The 12606-nt window shown below is 43.5% G+C and overlaps 1 protein-coding gene across 1 annotated transcript; it reads right to left on the bottom strand.

Annotated features, from left to right (window-relative positions):
- Positions 1-385: 385 nt before the first annotated feature.
- LOC111139768 (zinc finger protein 10) lies at positions 386-11129 on the bottom strand. The gene is made up of 4 exons (XM_022492144.1): positions 10311-11129; positions 8013-8139; positions 7556-7651; positions 386-2081 (listed from the first exon to the last, which is right to left on the bottom strand). The coding sequence occupies exons 1-4, from the start codon at positions 10593-10595 to the stop codon at positions 622-624; spliced, it is 1968 nt and encodes a 655-aa protein (XP_022347852.1). The 5' UTR covers positions 10596-11129; the 3' UTR covers positions 386-621.
- Between the last annotated feature and the right edge of the window lie 1477 nt (positions 11130-12606).

The following is a 12606-nucleotide window of genomic DNA, read 5'->3' as shown; positions in this document are numbered from 1 at the left end:
CTATTTTTCCACTTTTGTGTATCAATTTTTGTGTATCAATTTTTTTATTCGTTGCAGTAGCAACACTCATTGATTTACCTTTTTGAAGAAGGTAACAAAGTTGGTTAATCTCTCAACAACTCACTTAATTAATGGTTTCCTCTCAGATTTTAGCATTTTAAGGCTTGGTCAAGAATGCTCCAAGGAGGGGCGCCTGGGTGGCTCAGTGGGTTAAAGCCTCTGCCTTCGGCTCAGGTCATGATCCCAGGGTCCTGGGAACGAGCCCCGCGTTGGGCTCTCTGCTCAGCAGGGAGCCTGCTTCCCTTTCTCTCTGCCTGCCTCTCTGCCTACCTGTGATCTCTGTCAAATAAATAAAAATAAAATCTTTAAAAAAAAAAAAAAAAGAATGCTCCAAGGACAACTGCTTTTGTAGGAATTTGTGGAAAGAAAGGCTGATGTATTTGTGTACTAAAATGAAATCTGTGGGTTATTTCCCCTTCTAGGACCAGTTCTCTAGTGCACAAAAGGATAACAAGACTGACAGCATTTCTGCACAGATTACATCTACACAGCTTCTTTCCAGAGTTTCCAACGCAAAATAAAGTTATTGCTCTTTGTAAAGAACTCTCCACATTCACTATACTAATAAGCATTTCCTCTAATATGACTGGTCTGGTATCGAACAAGGTTAGGGCTACTGACGAGCGCTGTCCCACACTGGTTACATGTTGAGAACTGCTCTCCAGTGTGGGCTATCTGATGTACGATCAGTGGAGAGTTCTGGCTGAAGATAATCCCACACTGATTACACTTATAGGTCTCTTCCCCAACATGAACCCTCTGATGCTTAATAAGGTCGTTCTTCCGGATGAAGGCTTTTCCACACTGGCAACATTCATATGGCTTTTCTCCAGTATGAATTCTTTGATGCACAATGAGGGCAGAACTCTGGCTGAAAGATTTCCCGCAATCGTGGCATTCATATGGTTTCTCTCCAGTGTGGGTTCTCTGATGGGAGAACAGGTGAGAGCTTCTACTGAAGCATTTTCCACAGTCTTTACACTCGAAGGGCTTCAGTCCCGTGTGAGTTCTGTGGTGCACCACAAGGTGAGATCTCTGGCTGTAAGATTTCCCACACTCATTACATTCATAGGGCCTCACTCTCACGTGAGTTCTCTGATGCAGAATGAGATGTGTGCTCTGTCTAAAAGACTTCCCACACTCAGGACATTCATAAGGTTTCTCTCCAGTATGAGTTCTCTGGTGCCTAATAAGCCTGGAACTGTGAACAAAAGATTTCCCACACTGGCTACATGTGTACAGTTTGTCTCCTGTGTGAGTTCTCTGATGCGTGACAAGGTGAGAAAACCAGCTGAAGGACTTTCCACACTCTTTACATTCATAGGGTTCTTCACCAGTGTGAGTCTTCTGATGTCCAATGAGGTGAGAACTCCGGCTGAAAGATTTTCCACATTCTTTACACTCATAAGGTTTTTCTCCAGTATGAATAAGACGGTGCCTGGTAAGATTAGAGCGCCAGCTGAAGAATTTTCCACACTCCTTACATTCATAGGGTTTCTCCCTATGTACACCCTTTGATATACCAAGGGATGTACCACCGGTAAGAGAGTTCACAGGATCAGGGCATTTGTAGGACTTATCTCCTGGCTGGGTTCTTGCAAACTGAATAAGGTGAATGTTTTGACAGAAGGTTGGACCACATTCACTGCTACCTGCATAGCTTTCCTGATGACCGCTAAAAACTAAATTCTGTTTTAAACTTTTAGTATGTGAGTCATGTTTGTGGAAATATTCTCTCAGTACCAGCTGAGTAGGAAGAAGACAGTTTCCCCCATATTTACCATTTTCACAGACTCTCTCCTGAGTAAGTACTTTCTTTTGGGTGAATGCCACTTGCCTCAAATGTCTCTCCTGGTTTTCCTGATACTTGTCCAACTGGTCTTCACATCTCCAGACTTCTTCTAATGACAAGTACCAGAGATCATTCTTTGCAGTTCCTTCCATTTTAATGCCACAGGACTGTTTATTTTTAGAAATGCTCTTACTGGAAATTGATTTAATTTCAACCGCAGTCTCCAAATCTGGGGGGAAAAAAAAAGGGAGAGAGAGAGAGAAACCTCTGAGTAAGTAAAACAACATTGAGGTCTGAATGGTGGGATGTGGAAACAAGTATGTAGGCCATATAGAGCTGCCTTCACGGACAGTGAGAAAGGGCAGAGAAGAGCAGCAAACAGGGAAGGCACTGGGCTGTGTAAGAGCAGCAACGAGAGCAAAAAGACAGTACTGGGTAGGACACATGGGATCAGACATTCAGTGCTGCGGGGCAACAGGGAAATCCCACAGAAAGGCCTACACTCCCATGATCTGATCTACTAATGACACAAGAACCTTACATGACTGACTGTTGTCAGGTCCTTCTCCTGGTGTTGGGGTCCATTCCACATTAAAACATGTTAACCCCCTAGGGCCTGCCTGGGCCTACTTAGCCATAGTGACTCCGTGTTGCCTAGGTAGACATTTTGTTGTTTAATAAATGCCTCAACAGTTATTGATATCAGCTCCAGGTAACTGTTACTAAAACACACACCTAAAACAAGGCCATTTTGTTTATATCCGTTCCAGGTAACTATTACTAAAACACATACCAAAAACAAGGCCATTTTGTTGTTTAATAAACGCCTCAACAGTTACTAGTATCGGTTCCAGGTAACCGTTACTAAAACACACAGGTAGGAGACATCCAATCAGCCAAAGCCATGTATGTAGATGCCTGCGATTGTGCCCTATAAAAAACAGCCTGTAAGACCAAGGGGCGTTGCTCTCTTCAGAGGCAGCCCTGGCCGGTCAGTCTGACTTCTAATGCTTGGCATAGAATAGGCTTTGCGTAACTTTGTCTCAGTCTCGTTCCTTTGATAACGGACCCAACACTGGCATGCATTCTTCCCAGCTACAGCCAATCTCACATTCCTAAGCCATGAGTCCAACCATATGCTGAGCCACTCCCTATTCTTGACATCACTAAAGGACTACAGAATAATGCCTAGATAACTGGCACAGGAACCCCTCAGAAAGGCCGTGCAGCAGGTTGGAAAAGCAAATGGATATACAGGTTCTAAAGCTTTAATTTAAAGTTTAAAGCTTTAATTTCAAGTTTAAAGCTTTAATGCTACTAGTGGTGAATTTAGACAAGTTGTTAAACTTTTCAAATATCACTTTGCTTATCTGTAATCCAAGAGACACAGTATTTGTGGTGTAAGATTATTATGAAGTATTCTAAGATGTGAGTTCGTCACAGACTCACACATGTATGGTCAAAGCAATACCACAGTAATCATTATTAATATTCTCCTGGTCTCGTATTTTGATTCCTTTGTTGTGAAACATCAAGACTTAACAACTGGGACCCCTGGGTGACTTAGTCAGTTAAGCGTCTGCCTTCAGCTTTGGTCATGATCTCAGGGTCCTAGGACCGAGCCCCCTACTGAGTGGCCTGTTTCTCCCTCTGCCCTCTCGCCTATTCACATTCCCTCTTTCTCTATTCCAAATAAATAAATAAAATCTTTAAAAAGAAAAAGGACTTAACATCTGATAGGGACTCATACCACAGAATACTATAGCACAACCTAGCCCCTAACTCATATTCTCCTGGACTTTTCTGCCCTTTTGCGTATATCTGTGTGTATTATTGCACATTATTTCTCCTAGTTAAAAGCTTGTTTGTCTCTCAATGCCTTTTAGGTAAAATGTTAGGTTCTTAAGATTTTATTTATCAAAGAACACGCATGCACAAAAGCGGGCAAGGGCAACAGGCAGAGGGAGAGGGAGAAGCAGGCTCCCCACAGAGCAGGGAGCCCGATGCAGGACTCAGTCCCAGGACCCTGGGATCACAACCTGAGCTGAAGGCAGATGCTTAACTGACTGAGCCACCAAGGAGCCAAAAATGTGAGGTCTTAACCTGGCGGGGGGAAAAGCCATGTTTTTTAAATGATCAATATGCCTAACATGGGGCTTGAATCCACAACCCCAGCTTCAAGAGCTGCATGCTCCATCGACTGAGCCAGCCAGGCACTTCTGAAAAGCACTCTCTACAAAGTACCACCACTCCCTGTACAAGTGAGGTGATATTCTATTCTTACCTGGAGTGTGGGTTGAATTTTGTGCCCCAAATAAGACACGTTGAAGTCCTAGCCTCCAAGATCTCAGAATGCAACCTTATTTGGAAACAGGATCATTGCAGATGTCGTTAGTTAAATGAAGTAGTACTGGTGCAGACTGGGCCCCCCCATCCAATATGAATGGTGTCCTTACAAGAGGAGAGGAGACACAAAGACGCACCGGGAAGACAGCCGTGTGCAGGGGGGCGCTGACTGGAATGATGTGCTCATAAGCCACAGAACACCTAGGACTCCCAGAGCCACAAGAGACCAAGAAGGATCCTCTCCTAAGGGCTGCAGAGGGCATGTGGCCCTACTGACACCTTGATCTCAGATTTGTGACCTCTGGAGCTTTAAGAGGGCACACTTACATCACCCAGTTTGTGGAACTTTATCTCAGCAGCACCAGGAGAGTAACTCACCTGACAATGATCCCCGTGCCAGGCTCCTGTCTCCTGCCTTCTTTGTGGGAACCCCATCATTCCCAATCTTCTTTTATTACTGAGTCACTAGCTTCTTCCCCAGCCTGATCTCTTTTTCTATTCTAATCTTAAATGTTTTTGAAAGATATTTGTGGGGGGCAGATGGAGAGGCAGAGAGAGAATCCTAAGCAGACTCCCTGCTGAGCACAGAGCCGGACACGGGGGTCAATCCCATAATCCTGAGATCATAACTTGAGCCAAAATCAAGAGTTGGACACTCAACCGAGTCACCCAGGAGCCCCTTTTTTCTATTTTTAATTGTGATAGAATAGGCATAACATAAAATTTACCATCCTAACCATTTTTAAGGGCATACCTCAGGTACTCCACACATTCACATGGTAGTGCAGCTGTCCCCGCATCTCTTCTCATCTGTAGAACTGAAACTTGGTACCTCTTAAAAAGTAAGGCCCTGTTCTCCCCTCCCGCCAGTACCTGCTAAGCACCATTACACTTTGTCTTCACGATTCTGACAACTTTAGGGGTGCCTGTGTGGCTCAGTTAAGCCTCTGCCTTTGGCTCAGGTCATGATCTCAGGGTCCTGGAGTCAAGCCCCACATTGGGGTCTCTGCTCGGCAGGGAGTCTGCTTCCTCCTCCCTCTGCCTGCCTTTCTGCCTATTTGTGATCTCTGTCAAATAAATAAATAAATAAACAAGCAAACAAACAAAAAAACGATTTTGAAGACTTTAAGTAACCTCGTGTACTTGTCCTTTTGCGTCTGGCTGATTTCACTAACAACATCCTCAATGCCGATCCATGCTGCAGCAGATGCAGAATCTCCTTCCTTCTTAAGGCTGAACACCAGCCTGGTGCATGTGTGCGTGTGCACTGCCATCATGATTTCTGACAGGAAATACACCATCCTTTCCCTCTCTTCCCCTCCACTCAAGGCATCAAAATCCCATTGGAAAGTTCTGCAAACCACAAATGCCAACTGGAAAATTTTAAAATGAACACGTGTGAGGAAGAGTGAGGGCCGGGTACCAAAGGAGAACAACCCTGAGTGGCATGTTTAAACATATGAGCACGCTGCTTTCCTTCATCAAAATCCTAATCCACGTATTATGTAGTACAACACTCGAGTGAGTAATACTTAAAACATACAATATCCATTCATCAACACAACATCTGCATTTTTTTTAGAGATTTTATTTTAAGTAACCTCTACACCCAATGTGGGGCTTGAACCTACAACCCCAAGATTAAGAGTCACACATTCCTCCAACTGAGCCAGCCAGCTGGCCCCGCATTTGCACTCTTAGAGCCACCACTCATTATCCTTTCCGCTTTGACCCTGAGGCTCCTGCAGCCATGTGTTTAACCACATGGAGCTTCGGTACTTCTTTTGACAACAAAGTCTCAGTAGAAATCTAAACTGCTGCTCTAATTAGTTTTAGACAGTTGTCAAGAGAGTCTAGGAAAGCTTTCTAGATGAATGAACATAGGAATGGAAAAAATGAAAGAAATAATGGAGAAATGAAAGAAAACAGAACAATCTTTCCTCCCAAGGCCCCAAAGCAGCTGGCTGATCAAATTCTTAACGGTGTATTGAAGGACTTGCCTTTGAGGAAGTCACCTATAAGACCAAATGTAAAACAGTAAAAAATAGTTTATGATATTTAAAAATACACTTCAAGTGGAAGCTCGGAAAAGGAAGGGACCTGCACCTGACGAGGAGCCATAAGAGGTTTCACAGAGGACAACTAGGACTGACAGACTTTATTCACATCATACTCAAAGCTCAAGATGCAGGGAAGCACCAGACACGTGTGCGTGTGGACACGGGGGATCAGACAGAGGCAACACAGGTCCTCCTAGAGTGACTAGGCCACACTAGAGTCACATGGAGTCACATGCCTCCCCACACACCAAGAAGGCTACCTGCAGTATGACCCAGCAGCACCCGAGATGCCTGGGGAGGAAGATGCCAGATGACCTGAGCCAAAGGCAGAGGCTTAAGCACTGAGCCACCCGGGCACCCCGACCAGCTGCTCTTCTGAGTTTGCAGAAGGCTTGAGACTTCCTGCTGGCTGAATTCCTCTCTCCAGAACTGCTGTTCCCAAAATGCTTTTTTCTTACTGTATTCTAGCTCTTTATTTCATGTTTTCTTAAGTTATTCCTACTTTGTTTTCATCTTAATATCTCTAAAATGCAAATTATGTGGATTCAGAACATCCTTTCTGCAGCTTCCCTGTGCATTGAAAATCTGCTTCCTAGAGGTTAAGAAACAGAAGGTTGAAGCAGCACCTGAGGGGCTCAGTCCATAGAGCATCTGACTTCAGCTCACATCATGATCCCAGGGTCCTGGGACTGAGCCCTGCATCAGGCTCCCTGCTCAATGGGAAGCCTGCTTCTCCCTCTCTCACTCCCCCTGCTTGTGTTCTCTCTCTCACTGTCTTTCTGTCAAATAAATAAATAAAATCCTTTAAAAAAGAAGTCTTGAGTGTGTAATGCACTGCAAAAAAAAAAAAAAAGTAAAGAAGCAGCAGCAGGAATGGCCGGTGACCAAGCCCTGCTGCATGGCTCACAGGGGGAAGAAACAGAAAGCCACGGGGAAGGGGCCACGCAGAAGGGGCCACAGGAAAGGGAAAAGGCAGGCAAGGAGGAAAGAAAAGACTTTATGACGAATGAGAGAATGGGGATGTGAGAATCTGTGAGAATCAGGAAAGCAAGACCAACAGAGTGGAAACCAAGCACATCAACAGAAAGGTAATTTTCATGAAAAACACATCATTGTCTCCAAATGCAAATGGCATGTGATATGACTGAAGAAAGACTGGTCATGGGGAAACGGAAGGTAAATAAACTCAGTGTTCTCTACAAAAATGCACACAGCTAGTGACCACTATGGCCAGGGATTCCCGCCCCTAACAGCTCATCTGGGACACTGCCTGGAATGTCTCTTGACTGGTGCTCACCTGGCTGGGTCTCCCGGTGAATCCCTCTCTCCACCAGCCATGGCTCTTCCCCTTTCTCCAACTGGAGGATCACATGTGGTTTAGGAAGCTGATGCCCTGTGCACAGCAAAAGATAAAGAACTGGACAGGGGTTGGGGAACTCTGGGCTGGACACAAAGAGCAGCCCAGATTCAGCCCCAACCCCTAACCCCTTCTTAGTCCTGAGGGGACTTTGAAGAGTGGACAAGGGGAGGCTAAAGAGGCCAAAAAATGTGCATTTTTAAAAATTCAACAAATCAAAACAAAAACACCTTTTTTTCACAAAAGCAGAATTGAGTACAAAACCCCCTTCTATGCTCAAAAGAAATTAGGTCCCTAACCCCAAGCTCACACTCTGATATATGTCTCCATACCTTTTGATCAATGAAGAACCAAAATCGTCGCAGGGGGTATCTCTGAGAACAGAAGTTAGTCTTACCCAAGGAAACCAGGTTCTTATAGTTCTCCAGCATCACATCTTTGTACATGATCTGCTGAGCAGAGTCCAGCAGCTTCCACTCTTCCCTGGTGAAGTTCACAAGTATATCCCTGAAGGTCACCAGTGTCTACAATGTGGAACAAATCTATTATAAGCCAGAAGTAGAGCTCGGCCCTCCCCTTCTTGAGTACTGACAGAAAGAGAGATTAGGCAGGCAGCATTGGTGTAGGAAAAGAGGATGGACCAGAATTTATTTCAAAAGTAAGTAGTACTTATTTGGGTTCTGGTCAAGTCCTAAAAGGAATGGCTACTAGATACCTACTGTCCAAAAACCAGTTCCATGTTATGCTTTAGGTTTAGAACCTGTCAGAACATTTTTTTTGGTCTATTTATTTATTTTAGTGGGGAGGGGCAGAGGGAGAGAGAGAAAGAGAATCCATAAGAAGACTCCCCACTAAGCACAGAGCCCAATATGGGGCTCAATCCCAGGACCCTGAGATCACAACCTGAGCCAAAACCAAGAGTTGGACACCCAAATGACTGAGTGGCACCACCCAGGCACCCCAAAAGAAGTTTTATTTAAATCAAGTTTGTTATGAACAGCTATAGCAAGGAGTATCAGACACCAAAGTTACTCTACATTTATATTCTGCAAAATAAAGAACCTAATTTAAGGCAGTAAAAAAGTCTTCAGTCCAAGTACAACTTAATGCTTAAAAGACTAATGTCAGGGCACCCAGGTGGCTCAGTAGATTAATCTTCCAACTCTTAGTTTTGGCTCAGGCATGATCTCAGGGTCATGAGACTGAGCCCTGTGTCAGGCTCCACACTCAGCAGGGCATCTGCTTCCCTCCTTCTCCCTCTCCCCCACTCACACACACATGCTCTAAAATAAATAAATCTTAAAAAAAAAAAAAAAAGAGAGACCAACTTCACCATGTTTTCTGATCTAAAATAATTATCCAAGACATTTTTCCTAAATGATGAATGGCATTTTTTAAAAATGTAGATAATATTTTAATAGTAACAAAGTAATTTGAAAAAGAGACAATAAATAAAAGAAGCAAAGGCTTCTCAGTTACATCAAACAGAGAGCTGATTACACACAGAAACACCTACTTGAATGAGGATTTTTCTTCAAAGACTAGGAAGGTCAGACAACAGTGGAATAATAATTTTTTTAATACTGAAAAAAAGAACTGTCAAGCCATTTCTATATCCACTGAAAACATATTTCAGGAATGGATGCAAAATTCACTCTCAAATGAAGTAAAAGAATTTGTTACCAGCATACCTGCTCTAAAAGAAATACTAAAAGCAGTTATTCAAGCAAAAAGGAAATGTTACCGAAGAGAATTTAAAGAGTCCTTTAAATCTCAGGACTGAAGGATGAGCAACAAAAACAGTAAATTAGGGACGCCTGGGTGGCTCAGTGGGTTAAGCCGCTGCCTTCGGCTCAGGTCATGGTCCCGGCGTCCTGGGATAGAGTCCCGCATCGGGCTCCTTGTTCTGTGGGGAGCCTGCTTCTCCCTCTGCCTCTGCCTGCCACTCTGTCTGCCTGTGTTCGTTCTCTCCCTCTCTCTCTCTGACAAATAAATAAATAAAATCTTTAAAAAAAAAAACAGTAAATTATCTGGGTAAATATAATGGGCTAGTTTTCTTAAGTCCTTAAAAACAGGTAGCACTGCTAAAAGCAAAAACCAAACACTTTCTGGTGGGATTTTTCAATATACCAGAGGTAATAGAATACATGCAGGCTGCTCCAGCAGAAGCTGGGCCCACACGGGACCCAGTCTCCCCACCTGGACGCTCCCAGAGGCTCCGCCCTCCTCCAAGCTCCTCATGGCTGGGCGGCAACTACCCCTAAACAAGTCTATAACTTGTGCCCAAGCTCCCCATGGAGGCCTCACATAGCCAGCTCTACAGCTAGGACAACCAGGGACCAGAGAGACCCTCAAAGCACAACATTCCCAGTTTCCACATCATTTCTGTGGGAGGAAGTATGCTCTGGACTTCATTCCCTAGTGTGGATCAAAGCATTTTCTCAGAGTGCTCAATATTACCCTACTTGACTCCTGCCCACATCACTGTTAAACCTGCACTTCTTTTTATGTAAAAGGTATATGAATAGTATGTATTTTATGAATAAAACTACATCTACAAATAAAGCAAACGAAATAGTGCTAGTCTCCCAGAGGAGAATGCCCAAGATATAATTTCTGAAGTTCCTAGGCAAAGGAACTCCAGAACTTAAAAAGGAATTCTCAGTTGGAAAACAAAGAAGGCAGCGCAACTTACATGGGACCCAGCAGGTGCTGACTCGGCTTCCATCCCCTTCTTGTTCTTGATGATGCTTTTTTGAGTAACGGAGATCCTGAGAAGAGGAAGCTGGAGAAAAGAAAGAATCATGAGGGAAGGCGGCTGTGACAGGGAGGTTTTATAAATCATCAACCTAGACTCTCTCACCCCTGGCTGGGTATAATGCAATACCCACCACACAACGAGGAACATCAGAGATAGTCCAAAAATACATCTACAAGGTCTGAAATTCCCAGGAGTATGAAGAACTATATAGATTGCCATTTCCCCCCTAGTCTCTAGAGGTCCATGCAAAATCTCATTTGCAATTTAATGGTTCTGCTGCTACAAATCCTCTTTTTTGAGAAAAACAAACCAAGACACAAAACCTGCCTCAATTGAACACCCTTACTTTACAGATAAGAAAACAAGTGTCTTCTCCAGCTGACCAGAGAATGGAAGTCAGAGATTGGAAGCACAAGAAACATGTGATGCGCCATTACTGGCCTGCAGGTGGATGGTGTCACAGGGCAAGGAATGGGGGCGGTCTCTGGGAGCCAAGAGCAACACCCAGCTGACAGCCAGTCCTATCATGGTCCCACAGCCACAAGCAACTGAATTCTGCCAACAATCAGAGCCTCTAAATGAGAACCCAGGGCAGCCAACACCTTGAAAGCAGATGTTGCATATCTGAGCAGAAAACCCAGCCAGAGAGGCTCAGACTTCCACCTACGGACTTGTGAGCTAGTGAGTGAGTGCTGTTTGAAGCTACTAAGTTTGTGATAGTTTGTTACCCAGCAATAGGTATTATCATTAAACAATAAAGAAAAATATCATATATTTACCTACGTAGTTACCATTGCCACTGCTTTTCATTCTTTCCTGTAGATCCAGATTTCCACTTGGTTTCATTTCCTTTCTCCCTGAAGGCCATCTCTTAACATTTCCTGCAATGTGGGTCTGCTGATAATGAATTCTTTCAGCTTTTTAAGTCTGACAGTGTCTTCATTTTGCCTTTTTTTTTTTCCAAACAGGTTTACTAAGATATAATTCACATACCATACAATTCATCCACTCAGAGTATACAATCCAATGATTTTTGGCAATTATATTATCTTTAAAATTGTAGTAAAAAATTACCTTTGCTATCTTATTGTTAAGCGTACAACTCAGTGGCATTAATTACATTCACAATAGTGTACAACCATCACTAATAATTCCAGAACTTTCTCATCACCCCAATGGAAACTCTGAAACATTAACCAAACTCCCCACTCCTGGATCCTCTCAGACGCCAATAACCTATAATCTACTTTGTCTCTCTGAATTTGCCAATTCTAGAAAATGCATATAAATGGAATCATACAATGTTTGTCCTTTTGTGTCTAGCTTATGTGACTCCACATCATGTCTTCAAGGTACATCCATGCTGTAGCATGAATCAGAACTTCATTCCTTCTAATGGCCAAATAATATTCCATTGTATGGAGAGACCACATCCTGCTTGTCCCTCCATCTGCTGATGGACCCCTGGGTTGTTTCCATCTACTGGCTCTTGTGCACATGCTGCTGTGAACACTGGCATACAAGTACCAGCCTGAGTCCCTGCTTTCAATTCCTTCCAGGCTATACCTAGAAGTGGGAAGTGCTGGGTCATATGGTAATTGTATGTTTAACTTTTTGAGGACCCACAACTGTTTTCCACAGTGGAAGTGTCACTGTGAGTTGTGATGCTGAGATCCAATTTCCCCACATGCTTGCCAAAACTTGTTATTCCATTTTTCAAATTATTATAGCCATCCTAGTTGGTGTGAAGTGGTATTTCATGGTAGTTTTGATTTACATTATTTTCATGTACTTAGTAGCATTTGCATATCCTCCTTGGAGAAATGTCTGTTCAAGTCCTTTGCCCATTTTTAAATTGGATAGTTTGTGCTTTTGTTATTGAGTTGTAGTTCTTCACATATTCTACATGTGAGCACATACGTGTATTTATGTATCTTATATACATTAAACCCTTATCAGATATATAATTTCCAAATATTTTCTCCCATTCTGTCGTCTTGACTTTGTTGTTGAAATATACTTTTGCTGGGACGCCTGGGTGGCTCAGTTGGTTAAGCAGCTGCCTTCGGCTCAGGTCATGATCCCAGCGTCCTGGGATCGAGTCCCACATCGGGCTCCTTGCTCATCAGGGAGCCTGCTTCTTCCTCTGCCTGTGCCTGCCATTCTGTCTGCCTGTGCTTGCTCTCTCTCCCTCTCTCTCTCTGACAAATAAATAAGTAAAATCTTTAAA

Source organism: Enhydra lutris, unplaced genomic scaffold (genome assembly GCF_002288905.1).
Source record: "Enhydra lutris kenyoni isolate GAN:26980312 unplaced genomic scaffold, ASM228890v2 scaffoldscaffold117, whole genome shotgun sequence".
NCBI classification, from domain to species: Eukaryota; Metazoa; Chordata; class Mammalia; order Carnivora; family Mustelidae; genus Enhydra; species Enhydra lutris.
Note: the sequence above shows the minus strand (reverse complement) of the source record. Positions and strands in the feature narration are given on the sequence as shown.

Bases quoted from the DNA above. Each gene is read 5' to 3' on its own strand.
- LOC111139768 (XM_022492144.1), bottom strand. From the start codon at position 10,595: ATGGCAATCTATATAGTTCTTCATACTCCTGGGAATTTCAGACCTTGT. The intron at 7,652-8,012 runs GTAAGACTAACT...TGCTGTGCACAG, and splicing joins TAAGAACCTGGTTTCCTTGG to GGCATCAGCTTCCTAAACCA. The intron at 2,082-7,555 runs GTGAGCACCAGT...TTTTCCCCCCAG, and splicing joins TCACCGGGAGACCCAGCCAG to ATTTGGAGACTGCGGTTGAA.